General features: G+C 32.3%; 2 protein-coding genes across 2 annotated transcripts in view; both read left to right on the top strand.

Moving 5' to 3' along the window:
* Positions 1-7,157, top strand: part of LOC143076524 (uncharacterized) — a 37,996-nt gene extending 30,839 nt beyond the window's left edge. Inside the window, exon 2 of the mRNA XM_076252343.1 lies at positions 5,054-7,157. Within this exon, the coding sequence (XP_076108458.1) occupies positions 5,055-6,743 (1,689 nt within the window). The 5' untranslated portion in view covers position 5,054 and the 3' untranslated portion in view covers positions 6,744-7,157. The remainder of the gene's footprint in view (positions 1-5,053) is intronic.
* Positions 7,158-10,641: 3,484 nt separating this feature from the next.
* The window catches only part of LOC143076522 (protein MMS22-like), a 51,553-nt gene continuing 39,975 nt past the window's right edge, over positions 10,642-22,219 (top strand). Inside the window, exons 1-5 of the mRNA XM_076252341.1 lie at positions 10,642-10,723; positions 19,020-19,131; positions 20,207-20,337; positions 21,375-21,447; positions 21,940-22,015. Coding sequence (XP_076108456.1) covers positions 19,032-19,131; positions 20,207-20,337; positions 21,375-21,447; positions 21,940-22,015 — 380 coding nt within the window. The 5' untranslated portion in view covers positions 10,642-10,723; positions 19,020-19,031. The remainder of the gene's footprint in view (positions 10,724-19,019; positions 19,132-20,206; positions 20,338-21,374; positions 21,448-21,939; positions 22,016-22,219) is intronic.

Here is a 22,219-nt window from a genome sequence, read left to right as displayed (position 1 = left end):
CACTAGTTCCTTAATCTGTATGGTTCATGAGTAATATCGTTTTACGCATAATTCTAAACATAAGAGGGGCGAAAACTCCAATTTATTGTCTACACACCCTTTCAACCAAAGTTTATAAGTTACGACATGTCGCAACTAACAATTTAGTAAAAATAATTTGTCGATAAGTTATATGGCTTTTGAAAATAAGTGAAAATAAGCCAAAATCAAAATTTATAATATGACCTTGACCTTTGACCTTGACCTTATTTTTATTTTTTTGGAACAAGGACCTCAAATCAAAAGACCCTAGGTCTCTATCACTTATGGTTTACCAGTTAGAAATGCAAATTCTTATATCAAAGATAAAAGGGGGGATAACCCTCATATGGAATCTATATACGGCTTCGGTCAAAATAAAACAGCACATCCTGAGGATATAACGAGCAATTTGGAAAAATAAATTTGTCGGTTTCTTATACGGTTGCGAAGCCTTAGAGATAACAAGAAAAACAGTGTTCGGGGAGATAACTCTTATTTGGGAAAGTATTCGGTTAAGCAGAGTTGGTTTCAAAAGCGTATAAACTGTTCGATATCATATTCCAAAAATCTAAGCGACATCTTGCGAAACAAAAAAACAGCGAAGGAAAAAAATTAGGCGGAAGAAAAAAAAAAAAAAAAAAATAATAATAATAATCAGAAGAAGAAATCCAATAGGTCTTTCCACGGAAAAGTGGAAAGACCTAATAATCAGAAGAAATACAGTAAGGTCTTTCCCTTTAGTAAAAGGAAAGACCTTAATAATAATAAACAGAAGAAATACAGTAAGGTCTTTCCCTTTTGAAAAAGGAAAGACCTTAATAATAAACAGAAGAAATACAGTAAGGTCTTTCCCTTTTGAAAAAGGAAAGACCTTAATAATAATAATAATAATAATAATAATGATAATAATAATAATAATAAACAGAAGAAATACAGTAAGGTTTTTTTGAAAAGGAAAGACCTTAATAACAAAAACAAACACCACAAACATGTAGCATTGATCAAATAATTATCGTTCACCTAGATCTTATTTCAATTGAAAATTCGAAATTGTTAACATCACCAATGATATTTTGAGTACTAGAGACAAGTATGTTGACAACTAAAAATAAGTGTGTAAACACTGATTGAACACTTTGTATCTTCTACCGCTTTTTACCAAAATACGAATTACTTTCCTTCAAAAAATATACCAGGTAAAGACTAAAAAAAATTTCGGCTTAAGTGTTGTAACAGACCACCTACAATCACAGTGTAGATACTATTCTGTACGCTATCCGGAAGTCGCGATTTTCGAAGCGATGATTTCTAACTGGCTAACAGGACGGTTTTGCCTACGGTAACTTTTCTCATCATTTGTTTACTCCTATATCTACAAAGTGCTTTGAACATCTTCGAGGTATATATAGCATCATAAATATGAGTAACTGTAACAAACACATGCATTAGAATATAAAATATACGTGTGCATCACATCAACTTGGTAGAAAAAAATTAAATCGATGGACAATTTTGCTCTCGTAGTACAAAGCAAATAATCTTTTATTGCAAATATGTGCATCAGTTTACAGTTAAATATATACTGTTTCAATATTCTTTTCGTATTTAAGTAGAATATTCGTATTTCCCATAAAAAATATGTTTTCCTTGAGGATCCTAAAATAAATTACTGTACGATCAGTCTAGAACTGACTGTATTCTAGAAGCGATTTCAGATTTTTTGACTGAATGACCAGTCGTGATTTTGAAGAAAAAACAACAGCAATTTGAAGGTATATATGTGTATATGTGATATTATGAACTATCCAGGGAACTATAACGTGTAATTACTTTCATCAGACATTTCAAATATATTTCTGATGAATTTTTTAGACCGCAAAATAATTGCATTTTTGTGCCATCAGTCTTATTTAAAATCAAATGCCTAAAAAGTAATACATGATTCGCTTGTGGACTTTGTAATAGTGTATCGTTACAGTTATCTGTTTAGCTATTACATTTTTAAAGATTATTTATACCGTCCGCCGTTGACCAATTGATGATAACATAAATCAACCCTGTCTCTTTTAATATAACAAAAAATGGATAAAGACAGCTTTGCGTAGGGGGATAATTCATGTGATATAATTTTGGTAAGTTTACAGAAATAGAAGGTCCATATATAATGCATTAATCGAGTAAAAATGGAACAATTTCAGAAAACTTTAATGATTGGTTTAGGAGGTGTTGGAAATACCTGATGGGTGCCCCCATATAATGCAATGTTCAAGTCCGTATCTTATATAAAGTAACCCCATAAAAGATTTTTACTAAAATTCGAAATGGACGGTGCACAATACAGTCGTTATCATTTATGATAAGGAAACCGAATAAGATTAATTAATAGTTATATCAGTGACGGATTAAAAAAAGGGGATCCGGCAGTTTGAAACCTTTTTTAACTATCAATGCATTTGTATGGGAACACATATTTGGAATCCCCTTTTCTCCCGGATTGGACCCCCTCTCCATTTAAAAATGTCCGGAACCCCCGTTAATGTATAAAAGTGGTTAATGAGGAGATGCGCTTACAAAACCGGCGAAACATATTGTACCAGTCCAACGGACGAACGGAAAGACGGACTTCTTTATCACTATAACCCCCACTTGACAAAGTGGTGTACAATTGAGTGTCAAAGAAACAGCTCTACATCTTAATCATAGTGAAGGAACTGTGATCAATTATAGGCTACGGTACGGCCTCGAATGTGTGTAAATACATGCATTTTTATATAACAACTAAATCTGTGCGTTTGTACAATTTTAAGTATAACGGAGGACATTTCTGAAACTTATATACTAGTATACATCATACCTCCCTCTTATTTTAGCAATATTTAAACATCCTTATACTTAATGTAGTAAGTCGAGTACACCCTATCAAGCTAAAACATGTTTCATAAGTTTTCAGGATGTGACTGTATTGAAATATATTTGTGTTATTTAGAAAAATGCCACCTTCTAATGTATCGTAAAGAACTTTGAAATCACCACTAGAATACAGTGACATAAAGACTGATCATACAGTTTTAAAATATACAAGCGAGACTGATCGTACAGTGAGAAATTCAAACAAGTGTAATTTTCTTATTTCTGGCTTCAAAGATCTGGTTGAAACTTTTACCACCACTTGAAATATACTTCATTTAGTTAATTAAGTCAGGTTTTTACTTTAATTTGTACACTAAGAGGGTAACAAGATTGTTTTTAGGTTCGCCGACTGATTTTGCTTAGTGATGCACTTGAAAATCTCTTGATTTAGGCAAAGATACGAATAATGAATGTGCGGAATTTAATTCTAAACCATTTGAGAATATCGATGTCGGCTGAATTAATCATTAAGCAATGTACAGATGATCAACTTACCGTTTAATTCAGTATACCCATCAAATTTAAAATGTGATCCGAAAAGTTCTCGCTTCGAAAATCGCGACTTCCGGATAGCGTACAGAATAGTATCTACACTGTGACAATTCTACACAGAGTTTTCGAAAGGGTTCAATAGCTTGCAGAGAGCTTGACAGTCTCTTTATATGCGTCATCGGATATAGCGCCTTCAGTTGACAGTGTATTTATAAATACTTCAGTAATCACTGCACGACCAAGTGGAATTTCCTCATAAGTAAGGAAGTTACTACTTGAATGGAGTAGTCATGGAATATTTCAAATACGATCAAATACCTAGTCAAAGGCTTTTATAAGAAAGCAGTGATTTGAAGACTAACAATGACATACTTGATGAGTAGTTGATTTGTTTCTAACACACTGAATCAATTTTTATATGTTTTAATTTTCATGTTCAATGCAAGTCGTCAATAAAATGAATGAATAAAATCTACTTTCGTTTTCGCGTCCCATATAAGGTTAAAATATTCTAATATTGGGTATGTAAATAAATAGAACAAATGAAAAACAAAAACAAAACCACGAACATGAAGCATTTACTAAATCATTTTCGTTCTTCTTTTTTTTTAATTTTTTTTTTATCTTATTTCAAATAAAAAATCCAACTTGTTAACACCACCAATGTTTCATATTTTTTGAGTTGAGACAAATATGGCCACCTTGAACATGTTAAAATCTTAAGAGCTGCATATATACAATCATTGACAATTAAAAATACATTGTATAACACTGATTGAACATCTCCTATCCATTTTACCACAATACGAAATTCTTTAATCCTTCAAAAGGTAAAGACGCAAAATTAAAACAATTCAAGTCATGAATATATTAATTAATTAATTATATACTTGTGTTGCTTAATCGATTATTTCACGCCTTTTAATGTTAACGTGGAAGGGCAAATAAATACAATAGATAGATGCATTCCTTAGCAAGAGAAGGAAATTTGAAAGACCTTTGGATGATAGTTTGGAAGGAGAATTAAAGTGACAGCTTTGATGTTGTATAAACAGGCCACCTATAGTCCCTTTAGAAAGTTTTTGCAAGGGTTCAATAACGTGCTGAGGCTTAAAAATCGCCTTACACGAGTCATCGGACTTAGCGCCATCATTCAGACCTGAAATTGTCAGTGTATTTATAAACTCACTAGTAAACACTGCACAGCCAATCTGGCTTTCATCATGAGAGAGAATGTTACTACTTGAACGGGAATAGTTAAGAAATTAGTATATTTCTATACCTATTCAAAGACTTTTGGTATGCCCTTTAACCTTGCTGTAAAATGTACTTTTGTTGATCTTTGATCCGTCTTCAATTTAATCCCGTGATTAAAAGAACAAATGTTTACTTGTATCATAAGTTATCATATTTGTAGCATGGCACTTGAAAAAGTACAGTTTCATGTGAAATATCAATGTTAGATTTATTATGTAAAATTATCTTTGTTCACGTGTATTTTCATATTAATTTAATTGTCTTTTTTAAATTACTATTAGATATAGTAGAAGCAGGATCTTTTCTTCCAGAAATAAAAGGCGATTTTCAATGATAATTTTTTAATTTTTAAATTTCTTCTTTTTTTTTGTAGCATGTCGAGTACATGTACTGTTTGTGGAGTATGCGAGTATCAGAACATTAACAAACCATCAGTGGTCTGGTGTTTGGAATGTGACGAAGGACTTTGTGAAGAATGTAAAGTGCACCATGCAGCTTCAAAGGCGACCAGAGACCATAGTGTTGTACTACGATCCGATTACCAAAATCTGCCTTCTAATATATTGGAAAACACTCAAACTTGTCCAAAGCACGACGAAAAATACGTTATATTTTGTAGGAAACATGATATTCCATGTTGTAGACGATGCGTTGTTGAAACACATAACGATTGCAAAGATTTAAACGCTATAGAGGATGTCATTAAGAATGTAAAATCATCAAATGCATTTTTAGAGATGGAAAAAGTGTTGAAAGAACTTTCAGAAAATTTGCAGAATATCAGAAAAGATAGACAAGAAAACATTAAAAGTCTAAGGGAGAACAGAACAAAAATAGAAAAAGAAGTACAGCAGACACGAAGCCTGATTAACAATCATCTTGATAGGCTACAGGAAAACTTGACGAAAGAGTTGTATGACGTTGAGGAAAAGGAAAACAAAAGCATCACAAACATAATATCATCAATAGAAGAGAAAGAAAGAAAAGTCACCGAAAGCCAAACTATTTTAGATAAAGTAAAACAACATGCATCAGACCTCCAGACATTTCTGGCTATGAAACATATCCAAGGAGATGTCACAATCAACGAACAATTTCTGGAATCGCTGATAAAAGAAGAGAAAATCAACAATACATCTATTTCTTGGAAAAACGAAAACGCTATGGAGATTTTATCTAACCAAATCAAGAAGATTGGAACCATCATATTAGATACCAGGCCAGGTGATACGATTTTGACAAGCAGGAAGAACCAACAAGCACAGATAGTGCTACCTACAACACCTGTTCCTTCCATTGATGATGTAAAACTTGCTTTACGAAGGACCGTGAAAACAATAGGAAGTGATATCATTAGTTGCTGCTTTTTTCCTGATGGCAGAATGGGTTTTTCCTGTTACGCTAGTTATAAAATTCACGTCTTGAAAACCTACGGATCATTAGATTTTACATTGAAGCCGGGATCAGCAACATCTCATATAGATTTTATAGAGAATAGTCAAAAACTTCTTGTAACATCTGGCTTTAACTACAAATACATTAAGATTATCAATGTTATAAATAGAAAAACCGAGAAAACCGTTGATGTTGGAACACAAATTTATGGAATAGTTCACAAAGATGAGAAATTATTTTACAATGGGGAAAGTCATGGATTACATGTTGTAAATTTAGATGATGGCTCTGATACCCAGTTAGTAAACGTTTATTTGACTCGCTATAGCAGCATAGCACTATGGTCAGATAAACTTTATGTCATAGGCAATGATGATTCAGTAACATGCTGTGACCTCCAAGGGACTGTTAAATGGAAAGTAGAACTATACACTAATCTTAAAGGCGCACGAGGTATAACAGTGGACAATTACGGACGTGTTTACGTATCGGGCTATGAATCCAACAATGTCGTCGTGATTTCAACAGATGGAAGCAAACATAGAGTGTTGCTGTCAGGGAAAGATGGTCTTAAAAAACCACAGTCTTTGTGCTTCAATCGAAAAAACAACAACCTTCTTATTGCAAATCAAGAGAATGATGCCTTTATTTATGACATTTTAAAATGAATTGATACAATATAACTTAAATTAGCTTCATAGTAGTGATAATATAATGATTGTAGTGAAAAACGCTGGTTTTGGCTCTTTGTTATCCTATAAATGAACATCGACAATTATCTGTTGAATGGAAGATATTATACATTTTTATTAAGTACTATAAGGATTTATTATGTGATCACGTCAGCTGTAGTCGATCCAACTCTTTTTTTTATTCATTAAAGCAGTATAGCTTTTTTTCCCCATGCAACAACAAAAAAATATGAAGCCATTAGGGTTATGTTTAAAAAATGTTTTAATTTATTCTATGTATGATTAATGATTTTAAGTTGATTATATCCGTCTGGCACGGCTGAATATTTGTGCATTTTTGTTTAGACATTAATTCATAAATTTCTCATACTAAAGTTCATGCCAAATTCATTTGTTCTTCTCTTTGTTTTTGATTGCTCTATTCTATTGCATCTCCCTTTCTTTTTTTTTTCTTTTTTTTTTCTGTATTTTTTTTCCATTTGCAGCAACATCCCAAATGGACGTTTCATTGTATTAAGATTGTATTCCTGCATTGAAAGGCTTCTTTATATTTATACCAAACTATAAAATGATCCTTCAAAGAAATAGACTTCGGCTTTGAGTAAGATTGCACATGTCGTGAACTATTGTTATAAAATGAGGAGCTGTGGACTTTGACTGTCCAATATTTAAATTAAAGTAAAAGAGTGTTGACAAATTTTTATCCCCGTTCGGCTTTTCCACCTTAGTTCAATTGTATTGTGTCAGGACCTTAGTTAGAATAACAGTTTAATATATTTCAAACGCAACCACAGAAAATTATACTAAAAACATTTCATTACATTGAACATTGTTGAACTTAAAATTTGTATTGTTTTTCAACGAAAACCCCTGCCCTGGCCAGAATAAGGTTTAAAGGCCATGCGCTGAACTAAACTACTGGACGTAAACCTTAACCTCAAGTACCTTAAAGAACTGATGATTGGCAAATAATGATAACGATTTCGTTATCATTGTAGACCTCTAAGCAACGGAAAAGTTGCAGCTGTTTTATTTAATTTCGTATGTTCATTGTTAAAAATATTCATAAAAATGTAGGAATGACGCTAACATATTTCAATATGTTTCAATTTTGGTAGGCTAATTATGTAGGTACAATGGTAAGGAATGAATAACTAGAACAGGAAAAAGGCAATCGCTGATCTACGAAATCCAGCTTTTTGAATTAAACAATGTTCCCATTTTGACCGGACCGTGACTTTGTATACAAACAAGTAAACAGACACTCCATCGAAAATCACGTTCCTACGAGACCGGCCATAACTATCATGTGACCACCTATTCTCAAGAATAAAGGAGGGGCGAAATATACCGAAGGGACAGTCAAAATCATAGATAGAAAATAAACTGAAAACGTCATGACTAAAAAAAAAGAAAAAGACAAACAAATAAATAATAGTACACAATTAGAACATAGAAAAGTTGTAAAACTGTAAGAACAACAAATGAATTTCCTCATAAAAAGACAAACTGGACATTCAAATGCAAGCAGTTTCGTTATTCCATTTTGTTTAGCACAATACAGAAAATACTGTTCTCTCTTACAGAACAATTCCAGACTGAAACAAACTATTAAACAACATAATAAATAGTGCCTCTGACAGTAGACTTTTCAAGTTCAACTATTCAATCTGAAAACATCATTATTAAATTCAATTATACATATTATATTCAACTAGTTATACATTTGTAACACTGTTTTTTTTAAAATTTGGAGTAGGTTCAGAAAGACCCCTTTTTGGCCTCAAAATATAGCAGTTTTAGAAAACTGTGAAGATATAATCGTTTAGATATGTATTGCAAAGTACAATGCTTCTGCTACATAAATATGGGCTGTTTTTGACAACACAATGCACATATATCGGGTACTAGCATCATTAAGTCATGCTAAATTACTGAAATCTTCACAATTGTAGCATTTTAGTTAAATTATAGACGGTTTCCGTCTGAAATGAAAGTGGCCGCATTCGTGTTCATTCATAATATTGAAATGTAAGTTGTATTTGATGATAATACATAATATATATAAAGGTTGAGGATGAACATGGATGCGGCCACTTTCATTTTTGACAAAAAAATCTGAAAAGTGACGATTTTTGGCATATTTGATAGATTTTTCATATTTAAGTTTGAATCGGGGCGTTTTAAATGACTTATTAAGGTAAAACCGTCCACATTAACTAATTGAATCAATTGAAATTGACACTTAAGTGTTTAGAAAGTGTATAAATCTTTCGTTAGATGAACTTGAAAATTGAGGCCGAAATTGGCCCTTACCGGACCTACTCCTTTATATTTAAAATGGTATATAATAGGAATCCAATAAACGTCATGTTGTAAGTCAGTAATTCTTTACATATTCCTGAAGTTGTTCATAGTATAAACGGAGGTCAATTCTTTTTTCATAATTCAGCACTCCATCAACATATATATAATATTGATGAAAACGGGCCGGGTACTGATTTTACCATGCCGCGTGTGCGTGGGATCTAATTTTTATTTACAGCTACAGCGATATACAAAAATAAAAATATGAATTTCAAAAGTTTCTTTTCTTCTATTTATTTTGTACTATACATTTTGGTTTAAAGACTAAAACTATATACATTGTAGAATTTATTTAAATGTATCTAAATAGATGTTTATTGAGAACAAATATTGGAATCTGTTCTCCGAAACGTTCAAAAGGTTTATTGTAATCGATTGTTCTTTGGTAAAAATGAGTATTTGTATGAGTCTTTAGTGGTTTGTATGAATCTGAAAGAATAAATATATACGGTATGTACATATCATATAAACTGATAAAAGATCTAAGATTATATAGAATCCATCTTGATTACCATAATTTATCTTTTATTCATTAAACATTAACAACATACGTAGTCGTTTCAAAAACCCGGTTTTTTCTTCATTTCAAATTGTCGTTTTTTTATATGCTTTAGAGCGTAGAATTTCGAGGAGACTTGGCGCGGAAGGACTACACAGTCATAGGACAAAATGGAGTCCTCACTCAAAAATTGTCCTATCATTTCAACTAAAATCGATATTTTTCAAAAAATTATAACCAAGTAAATCTATGAGCGATATTTATAAAATAGATACCATAAGATGCAGAAATGTCTGAAGTTTTTTTTTATTTGGCCATAATTTTGGTGAGGTCTGTATTCTGTATCTAATGGGTTAAACACAAATGCAAATATTTAAGATTTTTAAAATCATTTGGTTAGAATACATAGCAAACTTTTCAAGAAATATTTTTCTTTTTGTTCACCTCGTCAGAAATTTAAAATAAGCATGCATAATATCATGGTCAAATAAACAATAAAACTTTAGACATTTCTGCATCTTATGGTATCTATTTTATAAAAATCGCTCAAAAAGCTACTTAATAATAAATATAAATAATTCTTTAAAAATATTGATTTTAGTTGAAATGATAGGACATTTTTTAGTGGGAACTCACTTTTGTCCAACGACTGTATATAAATAACATTGAGAAATGAAATTGGGAATGTGTCAAAGCGACTACAACCTGACCATAGAGCAGACAACATCCGAAGGCCACCAATGGGTCCTCAACGACATGACTTGTTTTGTACTCCTCCCCTATCACCCTTAATTTTTGACCTACTTTTAACAAATGAAAATGAAAGAGACCGTGACTGACTTACTTTACTACTATGAAAAAAAATGATTTTTGTATTTAAAATAATTCCTCTTTAAATCCTTTAATGGTCAATTCAGAAGTTTGCTCCCCATCCAGTGTACTTTTACGGATAATTATCAGTACTTACCCGTGTTTGGTTTTGTGTACTATTGTATTTTTGAAAACCGCGGGAAATAATTAATGTAAATATGTAAACAAATCACTTGAACTATAGTATATAAGTAACTATATCACTCATTGGATCGTTTTGGTAAGAATAGACACTTTTAACAGGGACTTTTCAGTATAGAAATTCCCTAACTAGAAAGTCCGTACTTCTAACGACAAACCAGAGGTTCTAAAGAAAAGAGATAATTTGTTGTTTTCAACACTGTTCAACAGGTCAGGAATAACCACCAATTGGTGGATTATACCTCAATTGACGTATAATCCACCAATTGAGGTATATTTGTATAGACCAATTGATGTATAATGCAAGGTTTTTGTAATTAAATGCTAATGTGAGATAGGAGCATGATTTTGCAACTTGCAACCTATTTCATGACCCTTATTGAGTCCTCCGAAAGTTACAGTTTTGTCAAAGCCTGCTGCATCTCTTGAGAATGTATGTGTACAACAATTCTTTTGTTGAAACATTTGTACTATTGACCATGATTGACTTTTGATAATGAAAGTCAAGTATTAACAAAGAGCTCCATTCACCTGTTGAGTTGTACTCGTGATCACATGACTGCAGCCAGTAATGATGTCCATTGACAGGTGATTACAGGTAAATTTGCCAATGTACATGTATGTGTATGTACTCGGGATTCCGCCAATTTAGACGCACCCCTTGATTGACTGCAAGGTTACAGTGGATCTATGTACACTCCCTAAGGATTAATCATGTTAATGGAGATGTGTCCTTTACAATATATATTATCCCACCACCAGAACAATCCCCACCCAACACCGCTCAAGGGAGCGTGTAGGACACCATACATGTCAAGTGACATGATATTCGCGTGTAATACACGCTTTTTCAACGGTTTACATGCAAGGATTTTGTCACATGGCGTGTACACGCTTTTCACCACTTTACATGAATTACACGCTTTTTCGTTCTTTTCATTTTTTGGTCGTTAGTGATATCGCTATTCTCATGTTTTTTCCTTATTCGGCGATAAATACCGAAAAATTCGAAGTAATTGTTTGGCTGCCACATTGTTTATTTTTCTATATGACAAACAGTAAAAGGTAAGTAGTTTGTGATTAGTTTTAACGATTTTGTGACTTTCTTTCAAATTCACTTTTTAGGGGAAATGTGCACAGAAAGAGGTCACTTTCAGGGCCTGTAACGTCGTCTAAAGTGCCGATTGTTAAGCAAAAACGATGTGTATGGCAAGATTCAAAATTTATAAATTATATTTTTGAGTTCAAGTTTAAATGATCAAGTGACAAGTAACGCATAATTTGTGCATTCTATGTTGCAATGATAAAAAAAAACAATACATGTGAGAGGAGATATGGACCATAATTTGGTATTCGGCCTTTGGTTTCTTTTTGTATCCTTTTTTATAAGTTCTAACACTTTAACTTTTATTCTGTGGGTTGTGTTGGTGTTAGAATAGTATTAATCATTTGTTAATGGAACAATTGAGTTTTTCAAGAAAAAAATAATACATTTTGATTCACCGTTTCCATGACAGGAAACCAAACAGGAAACCAATCTTTATTTTCTTTATTTTGTACAATATATTTCAAAAGACATAAATGAACACCATTACTACATGTACTAGTGTTATTTGCTTCATGTTAATATTTAAAATTTATTTTCAATGTTTAATTAAAGTTTTTTTTAAACGCGACAGGAAACCATAAGAAACGGAAAGCATTTTTTTAGTTTTATTTTATTGCAAAATCTGCTTAAAATAGTCTGAACAGTATACTTTTTCTTAAAATCCATCTTAAATGTAACAGTATTATAAAACTCCTAAATATGTGCTTGTTTTGAAAACAATTAGTACAATTTATTCAGAAATTTCCATATTTTCTTCATTGATACAGGATACCATAATCGTTGTATCTTGATGTTTTAGCCAAAAAAATGTATTTATATTTGGTTTTGAAATTCCAGTTATATACAATTTATTCCAAATCATTGGCAATGTAAAATTCTTTAAATCCAGTAAAGAAAAAAACTTTTAACTTGGAATTAAAATCTTTAGAATAGGCACCATGTGATATTTGTGACCTGTACACCATCTACATGGTTTCCACATTTTAACCTACTTTAGTGGGCTAAAATCAATAAAGTATTTCCTTTCAAGTCATGCATGGTAAAAGTTTACTTTTCCTTTGACAAGTTTATTGCCTTTCTGAAAAGTGTTTGCAGAACATGAATAAAAAAAAATAATAAAAAATTGTGACAGAGATACCAGCTTTGTACATTTCAAGTGTAACGGTATATTAACATGTATTTTTTATTAAGTTATCTTTATTCACCTTAAATATCCAGTAATATTTATTGCTGAAGCAAAATCAACCCAACGAGCATCGGCACAGTGATAAGAGATGTAATGTCGATTGAATTTTCCAAGGACCCTTTACATCGTTATCAGGAAACAAAGTGTGTCATAACGTCTGTCAAATCTGAAATCGATTTTGTCAAGTCATTGGGCATTTATTTTCACACAAGATCGTATGTAACATTATGCACATAGGAAAAACAATAGACCCCCGGTGCAATCTCTTTGAAAATTGTATTTTCCTTTTTTAAACAAGACGAAACAAGTCTACAGATTATGTTTGCTAACATCCCGTTGGAAACAAAAACAATGTTTAGACCTAGTATTTCATACATCCGGCCGTAAGGGCGTGATCACATGTTAGTCACATGTTTCACTTATGACCGGAAATGATTAGAACTTAACGACAAAAACAATTTTAATAAAAAAAAAAGGAAATAACTGGACTTCTGTTTCGTTTGAAATGTAACGCATAACGATAACATCATTTTCTAACTTAATTATTACGAAGAACAAAACTAGAATGTAAATCATCTCTGATTTACCTGTTTGAACATCTCGCGAGAGTTCATATTTGCATATTGTTATAAAGAATTCTATTACAACAAAGCAGATTACATCATCTAAAATTTGCGTTACGAAATTGGAAACCAAAGTAACGCTAGTGTTCTTACACCTGCTACAGAAATACTTATAGTTCTCGGCATTTTCTTCTGACTATTCTTATTGGTCGATGTTCTTTATTATCAGTCAGGGGACTTACTGAAATAAGTGATTTATAAATGATTTATAAATCACTTATTTGAGTAGCAAATTCGAGGTTTTATCACAAATTGAGATTTTGTAGTTTTTTCAAAATTTTAAACACATAGGTTTAAATATAATATCTTTAAAATTAGTAAAATTAAAAAATATAAACTTTTTGCTTCTTTTATGTAGCAAGTTTTATGCCTTTGATGCTATCTTTTAGCTAAAAATTCTATTTTAGTTGAAAAAATGCTATAATAATGGCTTTACATAATGAACTGATACTTTCTTCAAAGATTTTTCACAGCAGTGGGAGTATTTTTCCTGTGAAGTTCAAGGTTTCATCTTTCAGATTATGTAATAAAATTCTACTGTTCGCGATAAAAATTTCACTGTTCTGGGGTGTTGAAATTAGTAGGGGTTATTAACAGAATGATACTTAAAGAAGTGATTTTTGGGAAGGAAATTGAGGTCTGATACTTAAACAAGTGATTTTTATGTCATTATCCTAGATTCAGTACAAGGTCATCACCTGAAATGACCTGGTCATCCTAGACAACACAGATGTTGGTTCTGATAAGTTTAGAAACATAATTAGTCCCTGGATCATTAGTATTCTATATTTAAAGCTACAATAAAATTAAATCACTTCTTCTAGTGATTAATTTGTACTACTTAAATAGGTGATTATTAAAGAAAGACAACTCTAACTTCCAACCTTTATTGGAAGCTTATGTTTGTCTATGTTTTATATACCATGCCGACTCTAAATAAAGCTTATTTATTTATTTATTTATTATTTATGGAAATAATGTTACTTGAATCAGTGATTTAGAAAATCACTTGTTTAAGTAAGTCCCCTGACTGATTATTTGAAAGCAAAAGTTACGAATTTGCCGGTGACGATTATCTATAATACTTAATAAAACATCGTGCAAGCAAGACAAAAAGAATGACGAGTCAAGTCGAAAGCATGAAACGCAAACAGAGAAGGTCAAGATGTTTATAAAATAAATATGGAAGTGAGAATATCAGACATCGTGGATATCAGATTACCCCTTGGAAAGAAATTCACATAATAAGTTTTGTTTTTGTCTTAATATTTATAGATCAAAGGCAACCTTATTTGTTGTTTAAGTGGTAAATAGAAGTGTTCAACTATCAAGAAAAAACCAAGTTTGTCAGTTGATAAAATTAATTAGTTAATCTATTATTTAGTTTCCATTTCTTAGCTCACTGTCCTCTAAATTTAGTATATATGTAGTGTACCTACTGGCTACAATTTTTATGAAAAAAAAATGCTGCAAACTTGTCCTTTGAATGTCATTTCATTCAGTTGGTTTGCTTTTGAGTTTCTGTCCCATTGATGTTATCAACCCATTTCCAACATTCCTAAATTGATTTCACTGATTTGTTAGGGATGCAAAACAGTGCTAAGAATCATATATTAGCTAACAAAAAATACTACAATATTTATTGGGACCATCAGGGCAAGTAACTTTTTTTCGGACAAGTAAAAAGGAGTAGGTTCGGTAAGGACCGATTTTGGCCTCAAATTTCAGGTTCATCTGACGAAAGATTTTGACCACTTTTTAAACACTTAAGTGTCTATTTTATTTGATTCAAATAGTTGATGTGAAAGATTTTAACTGATTTTGTCATTAAAAACGATCCAATTTAAGCTCAAATATGAAAATTCTACCAAATATGCCAAAAAATGCCACTTTTCAGATGGTTTTTGTCAAAAATGAAAGTGGCCGCATCCGTGTTCATCCTCAACCTTTATATATGTTATGTATTATCATAAAATACAACTTACATTTTAATATTAAGGATGAACACGAGTGCGGCCACTTTCGTTTTACACGAAAACCGTCTAAAATTTGACCAAAATGCTAGAATTGTGAAGATTTCAGTGATTTAGCATGACTTAATGGTGCTTAAACCCGATATATGTGCATTGTATTGTCAAAAACAGCCCATATTTATGTAACAGAAGCATTCTACTATTCAATTAGTAAATAAAAGTTTACATTTTAACAATTTTGTAAAACTGCTATATTTTGGGGCCAAAAAGGGGTCTTACCGGACCTACTCCTTTACAGTTTTACTTGCCCAGGGACAAGTGCTCACAACAATTATTTCCACACCCCTGCCATTATATGTCAATTGGTGGATTATACGTCAATTGAGGTATAATCCACCAATTGGTGGTTATTCCTGACCTGTTCAACAGTGGCGGACCTAGTCCAAATAATAATTATGACGTCTTGCATGGCTATTATAATTTTTTTCTTTGACGCCTTACTTCGACCATTTGCGTGTGTACAGAATTATAATTTTAAACTTTGCACTTGTGGATGTAACTATTCTTCTGGTGGAGGATTATTAGACTATATTTTAGTGATTTTATATATATTGGATTTATTTCCAAGTATGTAGATTTTGGCTTATAACTCTGAAACCAAAGCATTTAGAGCAAATCTGACATGTGGTTGAATTCAGTGGCAGATCCAGGGGGGGGGTTCCGGGGGTTCGCACCCCCCCTTTATTTTTGCCGATCAATGCATTTGTATCGGGACATATGTTTTGCACCCCCCCTGCACCCCCCCTTTCGAAAATTCCTGCATCCGCCCCTGAAATTGTTTATTAAGTCAATACGTATCTGCCCTTAAATTTGTAGATGAATTGGACAACTGGTTGTTGGATTGCTGCCCCTAATTGGTAATTTTGAAGGACATTTTGCCGTTTTTGGTTATTACCTTGAATACTATTATAGATAGAGATAAGCTGTAAACAGCAATAATGTTCAGCAAAGTAAGATCTTCTAATAAGTCAGAATGATTAAAATGGTCAGTTGACCCCTTAAGGAGTTATTGCCCTTTATAGTCATTTTTTTGGGGATACGATTGCTTTAAAGCAATCTGTAGACTTATACCTACTGGCTCAGGTCCATGCCCTTACTTCAGCCGTTTTATTCTAAACACTAAGAAACATCTCAGATTCTTATGATTGTCTTGCTTTAAACAGTAAAAACAAACAAAGGGATTGAACTTAAAACATCTTTCCTATAATGTTCTTTTCATAATCTTCATGTTTGATATTTCCCTTGACTTATATGCCTGTTTTTAACAACACGGAAAATCAGAATTAAGCAGTATTTATATTTAGTGTTTTTATAAATTTAGAAACACGTCAGAGGGAATTCCCCAATTTTGATCAAAATGTGAGAGTTCTCTGAATTCCGATAAATCTATTTCTGTAATGTAAGATCTGAAGTGGAGTTTTTCTGATATGTCATTGTTATGAAACTGATACATTGTACAATGTATTTGATATATTTAATATACACTCTTGCGCCAGGGTTTGTTTAGGTAATTATGCGCATGTGTATGGTTTTCTTGACTTCAAGGGGTATTAGATTGAATGGTTGCTCTGGATTCCCCACTCAATTGATTAATTTAAAACTCATGAAATCCTTTCTATGTATGTCTGCTATTGAGGGTTATTGTTGTTGCATAATATTAAATCATATGCATCATTCAAATTAAAATAAATGTAGTCCACATCGTAGAAGTATAACTACAACACCCCTTCAGGCAAAATGGAGTCTTTCATATTATCGCTTTGAGTTGTCTCCCTTCTGGAAGTAACTTCCTTCAATTCTGTGAGATCAAAATAGTCGAGAAAAATTAACTTGTGCCGTCAATAAACGTCGTATTATATTGGAAACAATCGCAGTTTAAACTGAGGAATGTGTACGGAAAGAAGTCCTGACCACTGACCCAAAGGAAATGAAATATTTAAAGAGTTAGCAATGGGGTTCCTCCAATAATTAACGTAGGAAAATAGGTGATAAGATACAAAGTGAAATACCTTCTCTCACTCTGAGTCTCAGTGACTGCTGTGGAATTTATAGTACAAAAATAAAACATAAAAGGCCTAAGTACATTGTTCATACACTTGTATTCAGGATTGGCTATTAAGGAGGGGGGATACTTTGGAGGGGTCATGATCCTGAAATCCTGGGATTAAAAACACGAAATCCCAAGGTCCCGAAATTCAAATAAAAAATTCCCGGATCCCGAAAGGGTCAATCCTGAAATCCCGAGCTCAAAAACACCCAATCCCGGAGTCCTGATAAAGGTCCTATCCCCCCTCATTAGTATTGTGTACATTTTTGTTTAACTATTCAGATTACATAAATTACATTTTACATGTGCAGTAGAATTAGTTTTGAAAATAATATCATCCAGCTACATGTATACATGTGTCAATGAAAACAATGGCAATCGTATCCCTCAGAGCAATCTGCTCTTTGATTTACAATTTTCATTAATATGGTAAATTTTACAAAATATTTTTCTCTGTAACTAAAGGGCCAAGTTCATAACAGATAGAGAAAATTGTAAGTAGCAAGAATGTTCAGGAAAGTTAGATCTACATACACATGATACACATCACCATCGCCAAAACACAATTTTGTCATGAATTCATCTGTGTCCTTTGTTTAATATGCACATAGACCAAGGTGAGTGACACTTAAGAGCCTCTAGTTTTTGTTCATTTTTCTTTTCCAACATTATAATATTTACATAAATACGAACTCTGGATCCCACGCTAACCAACTAAGACCTAAATTGGTATTCTTACTTTAAATACAGAGGCATGAATGGCTAATGCAGCTTTTTCTCATACTGGACCAGGCCAAATGCTGTATTTTATATCAACTAGGGGACCTCGTCAGTATTGCACATGCTGATTTATCAGTATAAGGGCTGATTTTATCTAATCATTATACCCCTCTCATAACTTATAAGTAGGGGTATACACTATTTTACCTCCGTCTGTCCATCCTTCAGTCCAGTCATCCATCAGACTGTCCCATGAATATTTTTCGTCGCATATTAATTACTCAGAAACTGAAATACAAAATGTACAAGGACTTTTGACATTTGGTTTCAGGGTTTCTATAAGCCAGCTTTACCATGTAATGCTTTTTCAGATTCATTCACTCAACAACTTCCTGTTTACTGAACACTTTTATAATTTTACGCATGATAGCCAAGTTGAATATTTTTATTACATTTTTCTCAGGAACTACAATACAAGGTTTTCTGAAATTTCAGGGTTGATATAACATGTATAAGTCAGCTATACAGTGTAATGCATTTTCAGATTCATCACTCAACTCCTCCTTCTTAGGCACGGTATAATCAGTGAGCAGTAAAGCTGGCAGTTTCACTTGCTAAATTAAAAAACATGAATTATAATTCATAAATATTTTTTCAGGAGTCAGTGATAATGAGTTCTCTTGATGACTGGTCTCCTCCAGTTTCTCCATCTATAATAGCTGCTATGGAGGTTGATGTCATACCAGAAACTTGTCCATCTCAGACTGAAGGTATATACTTGACAATTTCATTGTTTAAGATTTATAAAGTGATTCATGTACAGGATCTGTGTAATCGGAGAGCATGATTTTTGTTAAAAAATCATTTTGTCTCCTACGGGAATACAACCTGGGGCCTCTGTGTAAGAAGGCAGCACTTTAACCAACTGAGCTTAATAAGTACATTTGAACTGCTTTAAGTCAACTGCTTATAGCTGACTAAGTATGTACTACATGTACTAAGGGAAGCAAAACCAAAACACTTCTTCCACCACATGAACAACCATTAGCTACATGTATAATGATGACAGTTTCAACACATATATATACTGTAATAAGTCCGCTAAAATATGTGTTAAGGGATTCATTCGAATAATATTATGGTTAGTAGTTCTAGATTTTCTTTTGTTTAAACACCCTGTACACTTACATATGACTTAAATTGATTCACTGAGTTTTGTTGGAATTCAATTACACACATGATACACATCACTTTGACTGACAGTGCATCACTTGGGCTTTTTTAGCAGTCAATGAACAAAATCAAGATAATTAACACACGTTAATTTAAAGCATTTCATTTGGATGAAAAGTGTCAGCGCTTACAAATACTGATCTGTTGGTGAAAAGGTTTTGAAGAAATTCTTATGAAAACAGGGTCAGAGCTCACAATTAGGATTGGTTGTTCTATCAAAAAAAGAAAGAACATTAGTAAAACCAATAATAATAGTATATAAAATTGAGAATGGAAATTGGGAATGTGTCAAAGCGACAACAACCTGACCATAGAGCAGACTACAGCCGAAGACAGCCAATGGGTCTTCAATGTAGCGAGAAACTCCTGCACTCGAAAGCGTCCTTCAGCTGGCCCATGAACAAATATGTATACTAGTTCAGTGATAAGGGACGTCATAATAAACTCAGAATTATTCACAAGAAACTAAAATTAAAAATCATACAAGACTATAGCTAACAAAGGCCAGAGGCTCCTGACTTGGGACAGGCTCAAATTGGAGCGGGGTCAAACATGTTTTTTTAAGATGTCAATCCTCCCCCTATACCTCTTTCTATATTTCTTTTCTTACAGATTACTTTAACAGATCAAATACTGCTTCCCCATCAAAGTTAAGTGATATTGGAGATGTATTTGGCCAGGAACAGAATCTAGATGACTTTCCAACCACTTCTACACAATTTGATAACTTAAATGATGGTCAGGTGTGATTGTATAACAATAAAAGTATAAACATGTAATTCAGCTTGAGAAAGTATTTTTATTTCAAGCTGGTCATTTAAAAGTTTATGAAATTAACAAATGTAACAAACTTCAAAGTATCATCATGATCATATGGATGTTGTTTGCACCAAAACCTACTTAACCCAATAGACATATAACCAACTTTTGACGCCCTAAACATTAACTAGATACTAGTTCAGCAAAATAAAGCCACACATTAAACTCTGAAACATATAAACACAAATGAACGGAAACTTAAAAAATATACCCACAACACTTACTCATGTTACTAAGGTTAGAGGTTCCTGACTTTGGACAGACACAAAAAAAGCTATGAGTTTAAATATGTTTTGTGAGATTTAAAACATTCCCTTTACCTACAGCCAATGTGGAATAAACAAACACATAGCAATATGCACAGTTGAACTTAGTTTAAAAGAATTATGAGTGCATGGTAAGAATAGGTACCAGAAGATCAACATAAATTAACAATGGACTACTAGCAGCTATTAACATACCAGCTCTAGACCTCAATTAAACCTACCAAAAGAGTATGTCTTTATTGTTGGAAAACTGACCACAATCCTTCAGTTAGGGGTTTAATATCATTCCGTCATAAATTATAGGAACTTGTATCTGTTACACCTCAATATGAATTAAAAAGACAACATCGAGTTCATATACAGTATTTATATATTGCAAACATGTAACCAACTTTTCACATCGAACAACAACCTTAAAACTGACCAGAAAATACACTAACTCTGTCTTTATCTTTGAATTTTTAACATGTTAGAATAACCAGAAACTTTAAGTGTTCTTCAGTGGCGACTTTATGTCCACAGATAAATAGCACTAATTAATTGCGACAGTTCTATAGAGTTAATTCAGATGCTAAGAAAATATTACTATTTAACGGTTAGCAGGTGTCACAGTTAAAGTTCTTGTAATGTCTATTACACAAATAATACAAAAATTAGCCTTTTAACAGTATCATGATCTTTTTTATCAAATGCAGTCATCTCCCCTGACATTACCAGAGACAGATCTCATACCAGATAGTATCATGGTGGAAGAACAGACAACACAAGGTATAGACATTAGTTATTGAAAGTTTGCATTTCAGTTGATTCAATGCAATGGTTGTTCTAGGCTTATTACTAAAATATATAAATTGATAAAAATGATACAGTTCAAAATGCCTTTAAAAGCGCTTTAATTCAATAATTAAGGCTTTTCAGAATACAGAAATCATAGTTTTTGACGAAACAAATATTTTATGTCTAGAGAAATTGATTTAAAGCCAAAAATTATTTTAGATGTTAATTATAATGATTATGAAATTATGTATACATACACTTTGTTTTATCATCTATTGTACTTCAAAAAATCAAGAAGACAATATTTAGAGCAGTGCCTTTAGTTAATTAGTGTATACAGTCCAAATTGTAGAAAATGTACAATTTTTTTACATATTAAATTCTCAGTGAATTTAGACTTTACCATTAGTTTTTGATTTAATTAATTTGTTTTTATAATATTTCGTTTCTTTTGTTTATATTCCCCTTTTTATAATATTGCAGAAGATTTCAGACCTGTGCCATTTTGTTGTAAGAAGTTCAGAGGACAGACATTGGACAGGATAAAGGCATTTAAAAGGTGGCATTAATTATTATTACATATACATTTTGTTTAGATTTTGTGATTGATCTTGAAAATATTTGTTTGGAAGCATAAATACTTCTTAGTTCAGGGAACTATAAAACTTTTAGCAGCAAAATTGTATATATTAAAGGAACTTCTCTGATTGGACAATGTCGGTGGCAACAAAATAGAAATTCTCCAAATGAAAGTTTATTTTTA

This window comes from Mytilus galloprovincialis, chromosome 5 (assembly GCF_965363235.1).
Source record: "Mytilus galloprovincialis chromosome 5, xbMytGall1.hap1.1, whole genome shotgun sequence".
NCBI classification, from domain to species: Eukaryota; Metazoa; Mollusca; class Bivalvia; order Mytilida; family Mytilidae; genus Mytilus; species Mytilus galloprovincialis.
Note: the sequence above shows the minus strand (reverse complement) of the source record. Positions and strands in the feature narration are given on the sequence as shown.